This window comes from Podarcis vaucheri (genome assembly GCF_965113315.1).
Source record: "Podarcis vaucheri genome assembly, chromosome: 3".
Classification (NCBI taxonomy): Eukaryota; Metazoa; Chordata; class Lepidosauria; order Squamata; family Lacertidae; genus Podarcis; species Podarcis vaucheri.
The window spans coordinates 104193217-104215824 of NC_138761.1; the positions used below are offsets into that span (position 1 = coordinate 104193217).

Consider the following 22608-nt stretch of genomic DNA (forward strand, 5'->3'; position numbering starts at 1 on the left):
ATAAATATCTTTATGCTTTCCCCCTACTTCGCCAAGGGAATAAATTGAAATACTGTTGCACACCACCACAGTAGAGAAGATCCTCTAATGCTCTAGTTGCAATCTTTAGACTATCTTCAAGGGAAGTTCAATATAAAGCTCGTTACAATAGTCTAAACATAAGGTTACATGAGCACGCATCACAGTGGCAAGGTTATCTCGATCCAGGGCAAGCTTACAGCACATAAAAAATTGTAAAATATTAGACGTAAAAAATTTCCCAATGCAGGGTTGCCTTCAGATGTCTTCTAAAAGTCGGATAGTTTTTTATTTCCTTGACATCTGATGGAAGGGCGTCCTACAAAGATGAATTAATAATAATAGTAATAATAATTAATATATTTATACCCCAGCCACTCTGGGCAGCTCCCAACAGAATATTAAAAACACGATGAAACATCAAACTTTGAAAACTTCCCTAAACAGGGCTGCCTTCAGATGTCTTCCAGCAGTCAGATAGTTTTTTATTTCCTTGACATCTGATGGGAGGGTGTCCCACATGGTGGGTGCCACTATCGAGAAGGCCCTCTGCCTGGTTCCCTGTAACCTCACTTCTTGCCGTGAGGGAACTGCCAGAAGGCCCTAAGAGCTGAACCTCAGTTTCTGGGCTGAATGATGGGGGTGGCCCTGGAAAACCATTTTTGGACACTTAGCAGTAATGGTATTGGTGCCCGTTCCCTCTCACCATTTTGTAGTGACACCAGTGGCTCAACAGGAACACCAGTAGTGTCAACTTGTAAATCCCCCAGAGCATTCAGGAATCCTGGTTCCATAATTCTTTGCAAATGGACCATCTTAACTGACCCATACCCCCAGCAGTGCAAAGTGGGGCAGAACTTGCTACCTTTGGCCTAAACCTGACAGGAAGTGGCTTATCCATGTTTCACAGAGCATCTCCTAGCATCTTTACTTTTACTCTTTGGAGAAATATTTTAAAACTGAATGCCTAATGGTCCTGCCAGTCATTTCCTGTTCCAGAATAGAGTAAATGCTTCAGTAATTTTTCTGGCAAGAATCTTTTCCATTTGTCTACTGATAGCCTTATCATACAGGTGAAATACCGTGGTTATTTGTTTGCCTATGACCCATTTCCTTTGGGCTACATTATTTTGGAAAGTACTTCAAATTTGAAATATATTCTTACTTTTTAAAATGGAAAATTACAGTTCTAGAGAATCAGTGTACAGAATATTTATGTCATGAGTTCTTGAGCTGATCAGTAGAATGGCTGTAAATTTTGTTTATTTAATCCATTAATGAATAAAGCATAAACTTACAGCTGGTAAGAAGAGATGTGGTGTGTTTTGTAAAATCATTGTTCAGCTGATTCCCACCATTACTTATTAAATCGTTTTAACCTAAACTATGAGCTAATATGTACACTGCAGCTTAGCAAGACTCTTAAAAATCAATACAAGTTTTTTGTTTTTTGTTTTAAAAAAAGTCTAGGGAGGAGCACAGTGACTATGAGCCCTTCTATTGAAGCCTGTATGTATGCTAACCATGTTTTGTCATGCGAGCCAGGTCTATGTTTCACATTGCCTACATATTGGCTTTTGAGTCAATTAGCTTTTGAGAGCTAATGTTCTGCAGATAAGGAGACAGTCTCATTTCATTGCTGATTCCCTGGGTGAACTTGGGCAAATCTCTAGCTCTGTCTCATTTCCCCATCTACAGGTGTTGAAGAATAGTTATCTATTGTGAAAGAGAGTGAGATACAAAACTACTAATCCGAGAAGTAGTTTACTATGATACTAGCAGTGGTCATATTCAGTCTGTAACATTTAGGTGTAATGCAAGTTATGTGTGGCTTGTAACTCTTAATAGAACAAATGAATATATTTTGCAAATTTAATTATTTCGTAGGTTAACTTCTCAATCTGGTGCTACATTACCAAATGGACGTAGTTTATGTAAGTACTTCATTTTTTGCCTATGACCTTTCCAATTAATAGTGGGTTTTTTTTTGTTTTGTTTCCTTGTGTCTTCTGTCTTTCAGTGTCAGGAATTTGTTGTTTTTTTCGCCCACGCAAACAAATGAATTACCAATAAGATTCCATGCAGCATTCTTTGCCATGATTTTCTTCTTATCACATTCACACATTATTATAATTGTCATCTAAAAATAGTTGCTACTCTAAAGAAATGAGGATAAATATAAATCAGTAGTGAAGTGGGAGGCTATGAAATGAAAAGAAGTGATTTTTACAAGGAAATGGCTTGTTTATATTATGAGGTCGAAGCAGAATTGATAAGGTGATTTTTACTTAAATAAAATAGAAAATGACTAAGGATTTATTAAGGCTAAAAAATAGCTAGAAAATATTGCAGGAGGAGAATAAGAAGAAGAAGAAGAGAGTACAGTATAGTGATTAGGATCTTGGGTGTCCATGGTTCAAATCTGCACTCAGCCATGAAGCTCACTGGGTGACCTTGGGCCAGTAATTGTCCCAGCCCTAGCCAACCTCAAAAGGTTGTTGTTGGGATTAAATGAGGAGGGGGAGAACCATGATCTCTACCTGGAGCTCCTTGAATAAAAAGCGGGGATATGAATGCAATAAATAAATAAATACATACATAAAATAAGCAGAGAGACAAAGTGACTTACCTGAATTTAGGCATGTGGTTGATCTGTCAAGTTGGAATATAATAAAAGTGATCCCGCAAGGAAAGTGAGAGGGGACAAAGTATCTTCCCAGCTTTCTTACTGTACTGTACTTGTACCTTTCATATTTTAAATTTATCATTATTAGCATGGAATTCTTATTAAAACATTTAAAATCATTTCAGCTCTCAAAAGCAGTTCTCTTCGTGGGGAGAAAAAGGTTGATGGGGACCATGCCTGTATAAATGGAGGTAGAGAAATCAGAAAAAGTTGCCGATCCAGAAAAAACAGATTTGAAAGTTTGAATCAAAGTTTACTGTTTGACCAACTGGTAAACAGGTATGTGGAAATTTTCCAATAATGTTTTCTAGATTACTGGCTTTGTTGACATATTACATTTTGTTTTCAGATTGTGAGAATACATCCTTTAGCCATTCCTAAATTGCCGCTAATTAGTTTCTGATTTAAGTGTTTGATATATCATTAACAAATATATCCTAGTGCAGAACTGTTGGTCAAAATATTGAAATTTTTGTTTAATCAAACACAACCATGCATACAAATTGGTTTCCTTTCTGGATTATTTTAGTCTTAACTCCGTTTAACAGAGATTTTGATCTTTTTCTTCAGCTTCTAACATCCTATGGTTTTTGCAAAGTTATTGAAATTACAGATGTCAACAATGATGATTGAATCTACTGTATAGTAAATTTCGTGCTTGGACATTATTATGCTCCAGTTTTTATCACAGTTTTATTTCAGTGTAACTACTGAAGGCAGGCGGCTTTTATTCTCTTTGTGACCTATAAAGCAGGGGTGGCTATTTTTTTAAATAAAAAAATGCTATGGGCAATTGACAGCCACCCCTCCCAAGTACCAATGCCAGTGGTGTGCATGGCCAATATATTTGCAGACTGCATATGCAGCATACATATGCAAAAGAGACCACAAAGTACATTTGCACATGCACACTCATGCCGTGCGCATGCAGTCATAGACTGTCTCTCACACACTAGTAACTTAGCTAGATTCTTATATGGTAGAAAAGGCACTAGCATTTCTCATCATATTTTCTTCTCTCAGAAATTTCGGCTGAGCTAGCATCCATTATTCATGCTCATGCAATTTATAACTAATTAGGTCATACAGCATTCCATGAGTACCTTGCATTCACAGAATACCCAAATCACAAAATCGTCATCTCACAATTTACTGCGTCAACACAGATGCTAACACAGAGCACACACACACACACACACACACACTTTCTCTGCAGGATGAGAGTTATTATAAAGTTCTCCCCACCCTAGCAGTAAGGTGGTGGTGGGGAAAGTGAACCTTTTCCTGTTCACAGTAGGACCCATGGAGTGTTCCCAAGACACCCTGTCCCCGCATACCTGTACTAACATGCTGCTTTTTATTTTTCATCTCTAGAGAGCAGGTCGAAGGCTTTATCACCTGATCTTAGAGGGAGATGAAGAGATAAAGCACCTTTTTGCTTTCTCTTGATGGAGCAATTTCTAACGAGGATGCAGAGCTCTTAATCTCAGTGCTGAGCACTACTGTTTGCATAGTAAACAGTGTCACGCATAATTTAAAAACAATGTTCATGTATTACAGCACTGCTGAAGCTGTTCTTCAGGAAATGGACAATATTAACATCAGACGGAATAGGCGATCAGGTGAAGTGGAACGGTTGCGCATGTGGACAGATACAGAATTTGTAAGTTCAAGTTTCCAGACCTCAAGTTATAAAAATACACCCTTTCAATTTTAAACATTTTGAATATGTTGTTTCTATGCAGCGCTTTAAACAGATGAATAAAATATTGACTCTTCTTTTAATTATAAATTAATATGTTTGATTCATTTGCAAATAATCATGACAGCGATGGAGCAGAGAGGGAGAGGTATGTGATATAGGTAAAGGTAAAGGTACCCCTGCCCGAACGGGCCAGTCTTGACAGACTCTGGGGTTTGTGCGCCCATCTCACATTTATTGGCCGGGGGCCAGCGCTGTCCGGAGACACTTCCGGGTCACGTGGCCAGCGTGACAAAGCTGCATCTGGCGAGCCAGCGCAGCACACGGAACGCCGTTTACCTTCCCGCTGGTAAGCGGTCCCTATTTATCTACTTGCCCCCGGGGGTGCTTTCGAACTGCTAGGTTGGCAGGCGCTGGGACCGAGCAGCGGGAGCGCACCCCGCCGCGGGGATTCGAACCGCCGACCTTTCGATCGGCAAGCCCTAGGCGCTGAGGCTTTAACCCACAGCGCCACCCGTGATATAGGCTTATATTAAAATAGCTATCAATTTATATTGTGTGTGTGTGTGTGTGTGTGTGTGTGTGTGTGTGGCAGGGGGTGGAAATCTAACAGCAGTTGTATACTGTATTTTTCGCCCTATAGGGTGCACCTAGTTTTTTTGGGGGGGAAATAAAGAAAAAAATGTTCTTCCCCCCCCCCCGGCGCAGGGCTGGGGCGGGGGAAGCCTGAGCTTCCCCCGACCCCAGCCCCCAGAACAGGCTGCTATCCGCAAGCCTAGGGAGCCCGGTGGGAAGTCGCGCTGGTCTCCCCAGGCTTGCGGATATCTTCCCGAAGCCCGGGGTGCGTGACTCAGCACACCCCAGGCTTTGGGATGCAGGCAGCTCTCACCGCCAGCCTCCAAACCGGGTCGGGGAACAGCGGAAAGGCGCGCTCCGCCTCCCCGCTGTCCCCCGAGCTTGTGGGGCTGGCGGTGGGGAGAAGCACTGCTTTCCCCACCGCCAGCCTCCAAGCCAGGTCAGGTTTGGAGGCTGCTATCTGCAAGCCTTGGGAGCCTGACGGGAACTCCCGCGGAGCTCCCAAGGCTTGTGGATAGCTTCCTGAAGCCTGGAGAGCTAGAGGGGTCGGTGCGCACCGACCCCTCTCGCTCTCCAGGCTTCAGCGAAAGCCTGCATTCACCCCATAGGACGCACACACATTTCCCCTTCATTTTTGAAGGGGAAAAAGTGCGTCCTATAGGGCGAAAAATACGGTAACTTCTGGCAAAACTGAATACAAATTCTGTGCGTAGCACATATTTGGCTGATCCATCTTTGGGTTTGCAAAGTTAATATAGACCAGTTCAGCTGTTGTTTTCTTCTACTGTTGAGTGGTCAGGGCCTGTATTGTTCCTGTGATTTCTTGAGGCCTCCCTCGAACAGTACAACAGCACATTTGAAAACTAGTCATAGCTCAGGGAGTTGTCTTAGTTCCCATCTGCCACAACTCAGCAGACTTGCACAACTGTTGAAATGCAATGGCAAATGGCTTGGTAAGTGAAAGCCAATTGATGAGGCAACAAGGCTTCCTCTTTTATGAGCTGGCTAAGTTGCAACAGCCCCACCCTCCCAAGCAACCCTATTGGCTACTGGGAAGCTGTAGCTCTGTATGGTGGAATCCCAGAGTCTCTGGCTCATTTCTGTGGCTCCCAGCCTTTGGGCAGCATCTTTGTGGGTGTTCCATTGCTGTATGGTGGCAAGAAGACCAAAGAATTTGAACAGAATAATTGGGGGCACTTGCACTGTGCACCACCTGTAAGTTCCAGAATGCTGAATGTGCTCCTTTCCCCAAAATGTGAACACTTTTTCAATAGCAGCTGCTCCACTATTACAATTGCAAATATTTTTGTATGGCATAAATTTGTGAAGATAGATGCTGTAACAAATTTGTTTTGTTGGTCTTGATGTTGCTGTAGTAAGGAAATGGTAACATGCTCACTGTGTCTTCAGTGTCAGTAGCTGATTTATAATTGCCTATAGTCCCAAGCAGCACTTATTTCCCACCTTCAACACTTCCCTGATGATGTGCATTTCTTGTTTTACAATGCAGATCATGCTGATATTATCTTTATTCCAGGAAAACATGGATATGTATTCACGTGTCAAGAGGAGGAGGAAATCACTGAGGAGAAATAGCTATGGAATCCAGAACCACCATGAAGTTTCCACAGAAGGGGAAGAAGAAGGTAATGACAGAGGTTAGCTAGCTACCTTTGTAGGTGCTATTGAAAATGTTTGTGTAAAATAGCCAATATAGGGGTAACAAGATTATATAGTCATGGAATTGCTGATATCTTTAAATTTGTTTGGTTATATCCCACAGACCAAAATAATCTCTGCTCTGAACATACTCAGTCAATTTACTGAATCTGTCATTACACTGAACAGATTGATTTTAAATTCTTTGTCACCTGTGATAAAATTTATCCTGATATATTATAAAAATACTGTTTGTGACCAAATTTTATCTGTCTGTCTATCTATTAGAATCATTTTACAAATTAACAGGAATCCTTTTACAAGAGTCTGCAATGAAGTTGTATAAATTCTTTATTTGCCTTTTATTTCTAGAATCTCAAGAAGAAGATGGAGATATTGAAGTAGAGGAGGCAGAGGGAGAAGAAAATGATCGTCCATATAACCTGAGACAAAGAAAAACAGTGGAGAGATACCAAGCGCCTCCTATAGGTAAGAGAGAAGCATAAACATGCACACCACTCTTCCTTAACCTTAGTAGCTGTGTTGGCCAGGCTGTCTTCAATGTATAGCAAGAGAAATTGTACCTTTTTACCAGACTATTTTTTTAACTGCTGGAAGCTCAAGTTCCTTTCGTAATATTTTTCTTTATGCACTGGATGTTCTTTGAGACATTATTGCCGCATTTGCATGTTGCACTACAGCATAGTATAAGATAATAATCAATGAGCTTAGGCAAGCCTCGACCTCATGTGCTCTTCCTTCTGAATGAATAGCTGGAAGGAGGTCAGGTGCTTTTTCTTTTCTGCAATTATGGCTTGTTTTAACATCCTAGACTAACAAACCATGGTTAACATAGACTGGTTTGTTTGAAACCATAGCTTCAAGTTAATGTTAACTTGTTGGTTTGGATAAAATGTCAAACCACAGTTAAGAAAAAGAAAAAAGCATCTAACCTTCCAGCAATTCAGAATGAATTATGTATGGTTCTAACTGTGTGTCTGTTTCACTTACAATTCTTGTACAACCTCTGCCATTTAGGTATGATGAGATTAGGTATGATGAGACTTTGCTCTCCTGTGTGACTCCCTTTCTCTCTGCCCTCTTGATGTGCAGCAATGGTGGGAAATCTGTGTTCCTCCAATTGTTGGACTCCAGATCCCATCAGCCCCAGCTAGCATAGCCAGTGCTCAGGGATGATTGGAGCTCATAGTCCAGCAACAGCTGGAGGACAACAAGTCTCCCACCCCTGGTAGAAAGAACTGGTAGAGCCCACAATAAATTTGAATAGGAAATCTGCATGGTTGCACCTTTTAACTTGTATTTATACTTGTATATTTTGGGAGCAATCCAGTGGAAGTTGTGGTACATACGTCTTAAAGAAATGAGTGTGATGTGAGTAGTGATTTGCCATATGCCCAGAATTTCCCAGACATACCCAGGATACTGCAGCTGCAAGCAGTGTTCAGGCAGAAATTGACAAAATGTCTTGGGAAAATTTGGACATATGGCAGCCCATGCCAGCACTGTCACTTTTGCTGAATTTCCTCAGAAATAGCTCAAAAACATCAAATTTCTTGACAATTTTGCAAATATAGCTATTTTTTGAAATATGGCAACCCTAGATTTGAGAAAACTGGTTTGGAGAGAAGAGGAGGATGCTGGAGGTTTTTTTAAAAAGTTATTTATTTATTTATTTATTTATCACCTGCTTGCTTGCTTGCTTGTATAAAGGTCTCAGCTTTGCATAAAGGTTGTGAGCTTTAGCAAGATACCTAACAGTGAGCATGTAGTTGTTTGTGTAAATCTGTAAGAAAATAAAAATAATAGTACGCAAATTTGTATTGCATTTCCCCCCAAATTGGTTTGTCTTCTCCAGTGCCCGCACACCAGAAGAAAAGGGAAAATGCGTTGTTTGACATACATAGATCTCCTGCAAGAAGAAGCCATATCAGGTAAATCAGGGGTCACCAATGTTTGAGGGCATATAGGTACATTTGGAATTTTGAGAGAGTGCCATGGGCACCACTTTCTCTTCCCCAAGTCACTTCCCCCAAAAGTTGTAAAGAGACAATGTTTCTGTGACACACACACAGGGGAGCAGGAAGTACATTGGCGGTAATAAACTTGGTCAAATTTGTCATGGTTTATTAGATCAAGTCACAACAGAACCAGGCCATAGTGAAACATTTCAGCTATAATTATAAACTAGAGCTTTAACTTCTCCTGTTTCGAACAAATCTTGCTTAAGATTAACCATAGTTAGTTAGAATTCGATAAAATGACAACCTGCAGTTAATAAAAATGGAAGTAAAAGCTTCCAGTCTTGCATGCTGATGAAGGAGGGGTTAGTGTGAGGCTTCTTGTAACTTAGTCCTTTCACAAGAAACTGGTTTATCGTGACATCTGAGCCAGTTCAGTGTATGAAGATAAGGTGGTTTTCTCTGCTTATTACATTTTGTTGGTGTTCTTAACTGTTAGCATTGGAACGCTGAATACATGCTGTTCTTCAGTGAAATACTTTTGTTGCTTCCATAGGAGAAAGAAGCATGCTATTCATAGCAGTGATACAACCTCTTCAGATGAAGAACGCTTTGAAAGAAGAAAATCTAAGAGCATGGCAAGAGCAAGGAACAGGTAATTTTTTTGTTCTTCTTTTCAACTTGGGGAATAATAGCTTCACTATACTTGGCTTGGTGAAGCTTGTCAGACATGCAAAGCTCCCTTATTCCGACTCAGATAATTGGCTCATCCAGTCTACTATTCTCTGCTCTGACCTGCAGCAAGTCTGCTCCTTAAGTGTTTTTTAAATTTCAGATGCATGATATGTAGTCTGAGACTTCGCTTGTAAACTATGTGGTTTATACTTTTTATCGTACAGATTTTGTATGTGTCGTACTCGTACTCCTTATTGTAAATTAGACTTTTGGTTCTTTGTCCCTGACACTTAGCGACACTTTTCCTCATGGTGGCTGAAGCTATTAGTATTATGTTGGAACATATTGAAACATCATATGGTTTCCCCCTTGACATACATGTAAGCTTCATTGGATGGCAACCCTACTCACAATGAAATTGAATGTGACCTAATTGGGTGCTGTTTTTGTATCTGTATTGAAACAGATGTCTGCCTATGAACTTCAGAGCAGAAGACTTGGCCTGTGGAATCCTGCGTGAACGAGTGAAAGTTGGTGCAAGTTTGGCTGATGTAGATCCTATGATTCTTGACAAATCGGTTCGTTCCATCTATTTGTCTTCATAACTATACATCTATTTTACAACAAACTAGTCGGAATTGCTAATCTGAAGCTGAAATAAATGCATAATGAGTTGCCTAATTAAATCAGCACTTGTTGTGTTGTATATTGCTGACTCAAAAACAAGCAAACCAGGAAACCATAAATTACACTTCTAAAGTTTAAAATAAATTCATAGTTTAATAAACCTGGTTGTGAATGCCTACCTGTTCCGTACCTGACATAATACGTTAGATATAGGGCAAGTGGGAGCATGGGTACCAGAGAACAGTTGGGAGCCTTAAAATGCTCCTGTTTGTACCTTAGTTGGGGGGGGGCTTGCTGTCAGTGTCAATCAGCTGATCAGTGGTGATAGCAAGTCTGCAGCAGTCAGCTGAGCTGCGGAGTACCCCATTGGGGCTGACAGTAAGCACAAGTTGCCCTTTGCATTGAATTGAATTGAATTGAATTGAAACCAGCAATGCCAAAGGATCTTCTTCTATAGGTATGGCAGGTGCTGTACCTGCAGAATATTTTTTTTCTTTGGGGTCCCTTGATGTCAGATGACTGACACTTGGGAGGAGGCCCTGCCCACCTGCCAAAATGGCCATGGTGGGGAATGATCCGGGAGGTGAGGATCCGACCCACTGCCTGGCTCCTGTTCCTCACCCCTGTTCTAAGCTTATGCTGATTATACATGAAGCCAATAGCTAAAAAATACTATTTATCTCCCTTTTAGGTGCGCTTTGATAGCATAGGTGGACTGAGCAATCATATTCATGCACTTAAGGAAATGGTTATATTTCCTCTTCTTTATCCTGAAATATTTGAAAAATTCAAAATTCAGCCACCAAGGTAGGTAGTTTTTCCCCTTCATATTTGATGTACAGTATATTGTTTTCATATATTGTGCTTGAGAAGGAATTTAGCAGACTCTGGGATGTACTATGCCACTTTCCCCAAGATTGTCAACACAGAGGTGAAAGAAGAGTGATGTTGAAGGGAATATTTGGCAGGCTAAGTGCACCCTTCACTTATTTCTTGAAGAAACCATTCAGCACAACTAGTTGTAAAGTTCAGATTAAGTTAATTCCAGTACATACAATTAGAAGAGCTATGTATTTGGTTTGATCCAATTGACTAGGAGCTGTGATGGGGTGGTGATTGCAAAAGTAATTTGAAGAGTGTACAACTTTTTTTTTTAGTTTAGTTTGCTTAGAGTCTTAAATATGCCTAAGGGATTTTACTGGATAATGGTCAGGACCTCTATAGCTTGTTGCTGTGGTTAAAAAAGGAGAGTTAATGTGGAAGGACTGCTGAACCAAACATTTGTTTTTCTTTTGAGAATGTCTGTGTCAGGCCCTTTCTGAAGAATAAAGCAGAGGAGGCTTTTTGTGTGTGGTCTAAAAAGCATAGTAGCATTTTGGATTTAATCTGACCAGTGAAAGAAGTTACTGCATTTTTGAAGATTCATGCAGTGATGTCAGTAGAGATGAGATATGTTATTCAGAGTCTTTAAAATAACTACAAGAAGTTGGCATAAAAGGGTTTCATGACATGGCAGCTTGTGTAGCAGGAGAGACACAGCTTTTATAACAGAACCAATATGTTAAACCATAGAATCAACACTCTACTTTTCCTCTTGTGCCTTAATTGATTTCCTCTGCCCTTTCCCTCATTTTGTAAACTGCTTTGAGGTTTTTACAGTAAGGCGGTGTATAAATTTTATGAAAGAAATAAATATTGGGTAGATTTGCATAAGGGTAAGAGAACTTGAGAGAGAGATGTTTGAATTGTAAAAACTTTTCCTCTTGGCAATCAGTCTTTAGAAATATATCTAATACTTATTTTAATCTGTGATAATTGCACTATAACCCACTGACCTGGCAGCTGACACATCAACAAGAAGTGATAGACTTACCTTTCTCTTTAAATGATTTGGAACAGAGAGAATAATTATCACATTCTCAAACAAAAAATGAACATACATGGTGGGAAATGTTGGGCGCATCATTATTGGCACTTGTGTCATGTGGGTAACAAATACTTTCTGCATCGAACAAGAAACAAAGAAATAGTGATTACTATATTTATCCATTTGTCTTCAGGGGCTGTTTGTTTTATGGTCCTCCTGGAACAGGTAAAACCTTGGTAGCTAGAGCTCTGGCCAATGAATGCACACAAGGGGAGAGAAAAGTTGCTTTTTTCATGAGGAAAGGAGCAGACTGTCTCAGCAAATGGGTTGGTGAATCTGAACGGCAACTTCGACTCCTCTTCGATCAAGTTAGTACATAACATTATCTCTTTGATAGTTTCAGCCAAAACAGGATGGGAGCGCTTGTCAGAAACGTTTTCGTTGGAGGCTGTGATTCTGGAGGCAGGGATGTTAAAAGGCGGTAAAAATTCACCTATTGACACAGGGAGGGAAATAAAATACAGGGAGCATTGCTCTTGCTCTGAACGATCTTCTTTTGCAGTTGGTGAGGTCACGTTGCCAAATCGGCTTAGCTGCATAATGTCATAGCGTCATCATATTTTCTACTGGAACTTTTGCTGAAATCACTGCAGGAAGAGAGGAAAAGGTTTTTTATTTAAGTAGCAGCAAAGTGTAGGCAAGAATGGCTTAATAAGCACAAAAGAGACATTAAAGCCAATTCTCCTATGTAGGTCTACTCAAAGCTAAGTCCCATTGAGATTAATGGGGCTTACTCCTAATAAAGTAATGATAGGATTTCAGCCTTAAGTTTGGGACACATCCTCCCCCTACAATTGCTTTCACTCTGTGAAACTCAAAACAGGCATAATTTCTCATATCCCTAGTTTCTTATAGCAGTGCTTAATTGCACTGTGTTGGCAGATGATATAAAAAGATACAAAGGAAACATTATATTATCTAGATTGTCTAAAGCTTTTGTTCACTAGCATATTCAATGTACTGATGGAACTCAGCAGTATGGAATGGAGCCTAATTTCTTGCTACATAAAATGCAGGATCTTCTGTTTACGGAAGGGGTCTTCCCAAGAACAGAAGCAGTTCTTCCATGAGCAGAGTGAAAACTAAGATCAAACTCTATAATTGTCAGATTTTGTTAGAAATAGTTTAAGTAAGCTATCGGGTTTTTCTTAGAATACTAAATAACAAGATCACTTAGGTGAATTCCTAGAATAGAAACGTACAAGAGGACAAATCATGCTCTGTGTAAATGAGAATTTGAGGCTTGTTCTCTTTTCATAGTGTGTTCATCAGACTTTTCTATTTGTTGGATTGGTTGGGTGTACCTGCTTGGAAACAAATAGGAGCAGGTTGTTTGAGCAAAAAACTTGCTGCAGCTTCTTTTCACCTTGAATTAGAAGATGAGGGACGTTACCCTGACAGTTCATACCTCTCAGCTGAACACTGGAAGAGTTGCAATGCAGTGATACTCTGGACCATCTCATATGGAACATAGACCAACAATTACAATTCCCTCCAAGCAGATGAACTGTTGAAAGTGAATCTTGGCTCTAACAAAAAGAAAATATTTAATGGCACTTGTATGACTGGCATGAGACAGGAGGTAGACTTACGAATGTAATCTTGCAGAATTTGAGAAACAACCTGTTTATTTCCCCCTCTTTTAACAACATCCTGAATGTGTACTATTATTGCTGTTGCCATTTAGTAAAATGCGTTTGATCAGTGAACACCTTTAGTGGGTGAACTTTAGATTTGTGACCAGAGTGGGTTTACCCAGAAGGACAGCAGTTCAAGTTAGACATTAATTAAAGGGACAGGTAGGCTTAATCCTTGGCATTATAAACAAATGCTTTTCTTGTGCTTTTTTTAACTAATACTGTTTGTTGCTCACCAGGCATACCTGATGAGGCCATCCATAATCTTTTTTGATGAAATTGATGGATTGGCCCCAGTCCGTTCTAGCAGGCAGGACCAGATTCACAGGTAATCCTAGTGTATGACTTCTGAATATCTTGTGTTGGCTCCACAGTTTCGTTGTTCAGACAATGGTAGATCCAACACCTTTTCATATGAAGTGCATAGGGTGGGATTCAGGGGAGGGCTTTGTCAAGCACAAGGATTTCCACTTGCACAGTTGAGTTTTCCTGCACGCTCCCTGTGCCTTCCACAGATCTTCTGTGGAGGGTTGGGGGACACGCCAGAACAGATTTAAGGGGTTTGCGGGGAGAGGAGAGGGAGGGGCAATTCTGTTATGCAGCCAAAGGTTCTTGTGCTAGTGGAAGCACTTTGTTGAATACCACCCATAAATATTTAGGTCAGTGAATATGATAAATAAAACGTAACATGAAAACTACTAGTAAGGAAATTGTCAGGAGAACGTTCTAAATTGTTTAACTGGATTCCCCGCACCCCAACCTTTATCTCCTGTGAACAAAATACTTTTTGTTAGCTTTTGCAAGGTAAGCTTCATTTTAATTCTAGCAACTTACTTGATCACTGATGTATAACTGATACAGGAATTGTGCACAAAGTGATGTGGCTGTGCTCCCTGGATGCTTATCAGTGGTACCTTATATGGTGGAAAGGGCTCTGGGGCTCAAATGCAGCTGTCAATAGATTGAAAATTCGCCCTGCAGCAGCAGTGATAGGCAAAAGGTGGCTGGTATATCTCTTTGGCTATGACAGTAAAGAGAAAGCTTTTCCTTCTTTTTTATTTGGGAGAGATTGAACAACAACAACAAAAGGTTTTCTCTTGCCCTTGGTGTAGGTGGGCAAGGATCAAACAGAAACTGGTTAAGGATTGCTCTTTACGTTGCTTCTCTGTGGAGCATTGTCAGGGCATAAAAGAAACTCTTCTTTGTTCAGTAATGGGATACGACATAACTTTGGGAGAAGACATATTCAGAATTATTATGCCTTTTGGGATCGAATGCTTGTCACTTGCATACTTAGGCCTTGTCTGTAATTCATTTCAAGTGCTTCACTATAGTGTTCATAACTATAGTGTTGCTAACCTTGGCTGGGATCCAGTCTCCCACAAGCAGTGTTTGACTCTGGACTCTCCTGCTGGTAGAAGGAGCGGACGATGATTTTTCTGACTTCCCTTCACAATGAAACAATTTCATACCCTCTGAAAATCTTCTGCAGAGGGTTAGGGGACCCAGCAAAAAAAAAGGGGGGGGTTTACAAGAGAATGATTCTGAATTGCTTTCCCCTTTCTGCCAGCAGGATATCTCTGCCAAATCTTCCAAGGAAAGAAGGAACCCTTCCATTTGTGAATGGCTTAATTTGGTTTTGCCATACATGTCATGGTTATCCATGTCTTTTATTTAGGATGGTTAAAAACATTTTTTATGACTGTATTTACATATTTTGAACATATTTCCCCCTAAAAATGCGGTTGAAATATTGTTTTAGCTCTATAGTGTCAACTCTACTTGCTCTCATGGATGGACTAGACAACAGAGGAGAAATCGTTGTCATTGGTGCTACAAACAGACTTGATTCTATAGATCCAGCACTCAGGAGACCTGGTCGTTTTGACAGGGAATTTCTTTTTAGCCTGCCTGATCAAAAGGTAAGAATGTGAAGTTCTTATTTTATTTCTTATATCCCACCCTTCCTTTCAAGAGCCCAGGGCAACATTAGAAGCTAACTGAAAGCACAATACAAAGTACAGCAAAATAAGTCAGCGTTAAATAATACAAATTCAAATAGGTAAACCAGGACTGACCAGAGACATTTTGAGGCCTGTTGCAGGTCAGTAAACAGCAACGGCAACAGTTTGCTGCCCTTCCAAAGTCTTGAGGGAGCTGCCTCATCTGCCTAATGGTAGGACAGGCTCTCATGTAAACAAATTTTTTAAACTAAGAGAACCTAGTAGTGCCAGATAGTCGTCTTGTATTACATTTGAAAAAAACCTTTGTAGGTAAACCATATCAATAAAAGTTTATGGCTTCCTTCATGCCAGCATTCTTATACTCAGCTTTTGTCTGAAAATAAATATAATTCACTTCTTCCTGATATGAATGGGTGTACATCTTAATAGAAATAGCCAGCAACATATATATTTTTTATTTTTCCAGAATTATATTCTCCTATATTCTTTTGCATTAACTTATCTTTATTGAAGTCTTCCTTTGAAGTATTAGTTTTCTATTATACTGTCTGAATAATCGTGTTCGTGGTATTTTTCTGCAGTAATAAACTGCTTGTTAAAAATTAAATGGGGAAGCACATAATTAGTTTGGATTAAATGAGAGGGCATAAATTAACTGATTTGCTTGTAAAAGTCTTTATATAATCATCCCAAGATTTCAGTTACTTTGGGAACAAAAGTGAGCTTGGAGAGACAATCTAGGGCAGTGATGGCGAAACTTTTAGAGACCGAGTGCCCAGACTGCAACCCAAAACCCGCTTACTGTATTTATCGCAAAGTTCCAACAAGGCAGTTTGACCTGAATACTGAGGTTTTGGTTTAGAAAAAGCAACTCATACATCTTTTGTCTTAAAAGAAAAACACAATAACAGAGCTTTCAATGATACAAACAACTTTTTATTGAAAGGTAAAAGTTTGCATTAAGATGATCCAAACAAAGTAAGGAAAGCAATCCCATGTGCTTTCACTGACTTAAAATTATTTCGCAGAGAATTCCACACTTTAAGAATTCCCTGCTTTTAAGCTCCAGCCCAAGCAAGCAAGCAAGTGTTCTTGGTGTGGCCCTCTGAGCACACGCAGAGTGGTGCCCCCCATCACACCGTCCCCCTCATCGTGCTGCCATTTCCTGAAAGGACCCTGGGGGCTGCCCTGTGTACTAGCCCTGCTCCCTCGCCGAGCCCCGACCAGCCCCTATGCAGCCTCAACCTAATAGCAGGAGGAGGAGGAAGGCGGCTGTTCAGAACTCTTGGTGGTCCACCAATGCAGTAGCACATCTCTGAGCGCGTGCAGAATGCTGCGCCCTCCCCACCCACAGCGGAGGTTCCCCAAGGGAAAACGCGCGCCCTGGGGGTTGTGGCTCTGTTTTGCACCCCCCAACGCCCCATCTGAGGTGCTTCTATTCAGTCACAAGTCCCATGAGCCACGCCCAGCCTCTGAGAACAACATGAGCGCCTGCTTGGGGATGGCGTCGTGTATCTGAATGAGACCAATGCCCCACCCTGCCCTTCCCTTTGCACCTCTCTGGCCACGAGGGCGCCTTCTCAGTCTGGGCATCCTGTGCGGAGCGGCTGAGCAAAAGGAGCCCTAAAGGCGCTGCAGCAGACGGGCCATTTTGGGGGTTTTGGCTCTTTACTGTCCTGCTTCTGCAGCACCCAAAACTGAGGGCCCACCATAATCATTGCCGGTGCTATTTCGCAACCCGCTCACACAAAATACTAATTGCCGCAACATGCTCCGGAAGCCTCCGCGCAATTGGGCGCACTGAACAATTGGGCCAAAGAATAGCTGCAACCCCCATTTTGGAGAGAGTCGGCGCCCTGATGGGCATCGCATCCCACTCCTGCCGCACAGCTTCCTGCGCCGACCTCCCGCACACATGGCACTCCTGCTGCCCAAGTTGAGCTGAGGACTCAACGCACCGCCCTTGCCTTCTGACGGCTCTGTGCTGGGGCAACGGCGCACGTGCCCGCAGAGAGGGCTCTGAGTGCTTTCTCTGGTACGCATGCCGTAGGTTCACCACCACTGATCTAGGGATTGAGTCTTATCCATGCGTTGGCAAACTAAGGGCCGTGGGCTGGATCAGGCCCAATTGCCTTCTGGATCCGGCCCGCGGACGATCCGGGAATCGCCGTGTGGATTTCCAGCCCGAACGTTCTTTTCCTCTCCGTCACACTGCGCCTGCGCCTCCTCCCTCCCTCCTCCTAGCTTCTCCCTGCCTTCCTAGAGGAGGAAGGGGCTGGGCTTTGTTAGTGCCAGCAGCAGCAGCGCTTGAGCGGCTGCCATTTTAAGCAGCCCCTCTCCAGAGCCCTTTTGTGCGCCGTTCACCGTCCCTCCACCACTGCCAGCCCCTGCCTCTTGCAAGACACAGGTAAGCAGCCACCGGGGCTCGTGGTGCTCTTGCATCATCCCCCCTCCAAATATAGTCCAGCCCGCCAAAAGGTCTGAGGGACAGTGGACCAGCCAGCCCCCTGCTGAAAAAGTTTGCTGACCCCTAGTTATCAATAGGCCAATAATACTCATATCTGTCTCTCCCTGTCAATTAATGCCAAGGAGACTGTGGAGGCTGTGCAGTGTTGCCTGGAAGCAGTGAAGATAGAATGCGGGCTAACAAGTTCAGTCTTTGTCTAGTCAAGGTAGAGATGGTTTTGGCCAGTAGATGGGCTAATTCAGGACTAAGAATGCAGCTTGTCCTGGATACTTTTAAATTCCTATAAAGGTTCAGGGTCAGTTTGGGAGGGGGGCTCCTGATGTTCAGGTAACTTCTATGACCAAGAGTGCCTTGTCTAATTCCCTGGCTGCATCTCTTCCTGGAGAAGTTGGATCTGGCCACAGTAATACATGCATTGGTCACCTTCTGGGTAGATTACCTCAACGAGCGCTGTGTTGGGCTGTCCAGTGTTCAGTAACTGTGGCTGATTCAATCTGCAGCCACCAGATCACTGAACTATATATATTAGATTAGAATATTTTCAGACTATATTACACCAGCCTTATATAAACTGTACTGGCTTCTTATTTGTTTGTGCTGTGACCTATAAGGCCCTAAGCGACTTAAGACACAATATTTGAAAGACCATTGCCTCTCGTGTGAACCTGTTCATAGGTTGAGATCATGAGCCGAAGTTAGTCATCTCCATTAACTTATATTGATCAACTCTGAGAAGAGCACCACTTCCTTTTCCCAGCACAATAAAGGATCTGGTTAGGACACGAGATAATGTCTTTTCTGTGGCAGCATCTCTGTTATGGAATTCTTTTTCTAGAGAGGTTAGACTGGTCCCTGAAGACTTTTGGGCCAGGAATAAAAGCATTGTACATTTCAACTGACTTTAAGCAGCTTTTAATTTTGCAGTGAAGATTTATACTCAGCTATTCTTGGTTTTAATGTTTTGATTTAAATCTGCTAATTGTGTACTGTATCCCCCCCCTAAACCTAATGGTGGTTCTGGCCTGTAAGAGTCAAAAGGTGTTATAAAAGTAGTGTGTTAATAAAGAATAATAAGAGGGGGGTGTATATTTAAGTTAGTTGATTAACTTGTTCATGCAAGTGATAGGTTTGATATATTGTGATGCAGTTCTTAATACTGAATTTATTCTTTCTTTCCAAGGCAAGAAAGCACATATTCCAAATACATACCAGGGACTGGAACCCAAAATTGTCAGATCATTTTTTAGGAGAATTAGCAGAAAAATGTGTCGGTGAGTCACTTTAGATGTCTTTGCTCTTGAAAGGTTTTTTTCTTTACTTTGTAAGAACCCTTAATGTGTGCTTTTTAAATTGTGTACATATGTCCTGTTAAAACATAGTAGAAAATTGAAATATATACTAATTTATTGCTCATATATTATCTTAACTGATGTTTCCTGTTACCACCACAGATCCTTTATAAGACAATTTATATGTCGGAAACTTTGGCATGATTGATTATCCCTTTATAGGACTGAACATGCAAAGCTACCCAGCTTATGAGATACTGGTCTTCCAGAGGACAATGGCAGCTCTTTTTATTTTACAAATAAAATAGAAAAAACCCAAATTGTTTCCCTACATGTGTGGATGCTAAAGAGTTCTGTCTTTTTTATTATTGAAATGGTTTTTGGAAGGCAACTGAGCTAAGAATCCTCAAGACTTTTAAAAGTATACTAGTTACAGAATAGGTATTTCTTTCTCTAAAGTTGGACACTGGATATCTGAAACATACTATGGAGCACCAGACATGAAATACTGAGTAGTAGATTGGCTGTTCAAAATAAAAATAAGCCTTGCCATACTAGCAACTATACTATAAAATCAGTAGGTTAGAAAAAGTGAGATGTGTTAACATAATAAATCAACCCTAAACAAATAACCATAGCCTCTTCCAAACAATTTTTCATCTTCTGTCCATCTTACGCTGCTAGTCAACAATTTTTAGGAAAACCACAACATCAGGTCATTGGGTCTACTACATCAAAACAGTAAAATTTTAAATTGAACACCATCCATTCAGTCAGCTACTGTACATCCGAATTATCCTCTTCATCCACAGGAACACCTACCTTCGAAGCAGCATTCCTCCACTTTTGATCTGCAAAGACCCCAACATCTTCTGGTGAGAAGAAAACAAAATATCCAGCAAATGACAAATTAAGCTTTGCCTGGTGTAAGAAAGCATGTGCCAAACCCCATTTCACGTAGATTCTTCTAGAGATTCTGCAAAAACCATTTAGTAGAAGGTAGATGATAACAAAATAGAATTTTGGTCCCTTCATGTTGTGACCATATTTCTATTTGAAAAAATATTAAGATTGCAACGACATGGCTTGGATATCTTATAAGAAAACGTGCCCTTTACTGTGGTGTAACCAATTGGATTTGAAGGGGAAATCTGTTTAATTAAACGGGAAAAATATCCCAGAGCTTATGCTCTGCTTTTTCCTCTGAAATTAGATTTATATTTTAAATCCTGCAGTTGCAGTTCAATTGTTAGATGTGAAACTTGAAAGCTGTGGTGGCAGATCAAGTTAGACAAGAAATCTAGTTCCTATCATTTGCAAAGAGGTTGTCTCAAATTTTTCTCAAAATGGCTTGGAATGTGTAGCCTATTTATTCAGCATTTTGAAAATTCATTGGGACCATTTAAACACATGTTTGCTTAGCCCTTAATTTGATGCAGTTGCTAAACACTTTGCAGTTCACCCCTTGTGGGGTATCTTAAAGACAGAACTCTCCCAACTTTGATAGCATAAAGAAGAAAATGATGACTGAATTATCTGAAAACAATTTTGCTCAGCAGTCATGGATTGGGAGCATTCACTAGCATTAGGCTTAGACATCTTAATGCTTAGATTTGTTTTGAGATTTTGAATTCCAGGTTCTGTAGTCATCAGGGTTGGTTTCTTGAGGCTAACATACTTTGGTTATAAGCGGAGTTTGATTTGGGTTTTGTTTTTGTTTTTTAAGCTTGCACTTCAGAACTTTTATGTGGGACATTTAAGAAAAATAATCCAGTTTCAAGAAAAATAAATGCAAATTTGTGTGAAATCATTTAAAAAGCCAATTCTGTCAAAATAAAGCAGAAGTAATCAAGTGGCAATCTGTCTGAAGACCAATCAAAGTATTTGAGATAGGGATCAGACTGGAAGGGAGCAAAATACATTATCAAGCCCTGGACCTATCAGTGTCTTTCAGCAAATTAACCCAGCATAATCCTAGCCCTGCTAAGCCGCTGTCAAAACAGGTTCTTCAGAGGGCATAGCTCTAAAATGGCTCATGCAAGTCAATCAAGCCATACATTTTAATGAAAGCTGCAGTAACACTGTGGGTTTTTAATCAGTTTGGCACGAGGAAAAAATGTTCCTGCATGGATTTGGTCACAAACAAGCCTTTAGAATAAATTTATAAATTATGTTTCAATTTCTGTACCCAGCTCTTTTGAAAGCAGGATTTATTACTTGCCCAACGGTTCTCAAGAAATTATTCCAGAATTTTACACTTCAAATAGAAATCACTCAAGTTACCTCTAAATTTTATTTAATGATTAATTTATAGACATTAGTTTTCATAGTACAGATATCTTCAACTCAAATGTTCCTCTAATCTGTTTGTGCTATCATTCAGGCGTATTCACTGCAAGTGAATATCATCTGTGCCTTTTTTCGAACTAAGCAATCAATAAACACTTCTGCACTTAAAATAGATTAGAATATAGATAATCAGTCTGGTTGCTCCAGTGTGCAATAGCTTATGTTGGAATTGATCTTTCTTAATTTGGTACCAAAGCTAGATGTAAATATTTTTGCCTCGATAGGCTTGTTTTTTAGTGCATGTTCATGTGTTGAATTAAGATCTCATTTCCCCTCTGCCTTCCACTTGATAACAATGTTGTCAATTCTTTTTAACGCATAGCTTCAGTTTACTTCAGTTATTCTAGTTTCTGAGAACATCTGCTTCATCCTGTATAATGCCATTATGCTTCTCTATATTTCAGTGAGGTGTGGCACACAATAGGTCCTAGAAGCTGCTATGATCTAACCCTTGAATCTTATGTTAGCTCTCAACTTCATCAATGCAGCCCTCCTTCCCTCCAGTAGGTTGTGAATGAAAATGGAATTAAGTAGCGTACAAAGCTGATCATTATGGAATTCTAATATTTGGATTTTATTTGTTTGGAGTGTTTGTAACTTTACATACTGCTCTTATATCCCACTTGAAGATGTGAATTACTTTTGAAAAGGTGCTTTCTCACCCTGGCATTCCAACTCAATGGTGTAATGTTGGAAAATGTTGATCATTTCTCCTACCTAGGCAGTTATCTTTCCACAATGGCCAGCATTGATGCTGAAATCCAGCATCGCCTGAGCTCTGCAAGTGTGGCTTTCTCCTGATTGAAGTGCAGAGTGTTTGAGGACCAGGACATTCGCAGGGAAACCAAAATGCTTGTTTAAAAAGCTATTGTACTGCCAACATGTACTGAAACATGGACCACTTATAAATGCCATCTCCAACTCCTCGAAAGATTCCATCAATGGTGTCTCTGAATTTTTTTTTACACATCACTTGGGAAGGTGGGCCAACTAATATCAGTGTACTGGAAGAAGCAAAGATCACCAGTGTTGAAGCAATGATTCTTCAACATC

At 40.7% G+C, this 22608-nt stretch overlaps 1 protein-coding gene across 4 annotated transcripts in view; it reads left to right on the forward strand.

Annotated features, from left to right (window-relative positions):
- The window catches only part of ATAD2B (ATPase family AAA domain containing 2B), a 54904-nt gene that overhangs the window by 9200 nt on the left and 23096 nt on the right, over positions 1-22608 (forward strand). For 3 of the 4 annotated variants that reach the window (XM_082215398.1, XM_082215399.1, XM_082215400.1), the window contains exons 3-15: positions 1906-1952; positions 2830-2983; positions 4265-4367; positions 6520-6628; positions 7014-7130; positions 8518-8593; positions 9177-9275; positions 9762-9873; positions 10614-10729; positions 11983-12157; positions 13726-13814; positions 15249-15408; positions 19098-19188. In XM_082215398.1, the coding sequence (XP_082071524.1) occupies positions 1906-1952; positions 2830-2983; positions 4265-4367; positions 6520-6628; positions 7014-7130; positions 8518-8593; positions 9177-9275; positions 9762-9873; positions 10614-10729; positions 11983-12157; positions 13726-13814; positions 15249-15408; positions 19098-19188 (1448 nt within the window). Of the gene's footprint in view, positions 1-1905; positions 1953-2829; positions 2984-4264; positions 4368-5963; positions 6198-6519; positions 6629-7013; positions 7131-8517; positions 8594-9176; positions 9276-9761; positions 9874-10613; positions 10730-11982; positions 12158-13725; positions 13815-15248; positions 15409-19097; positions 19189-22608 lie in introns of those variants that run through there. The other variant, XM_082215401.1, reaches the window with a different exon arrangement.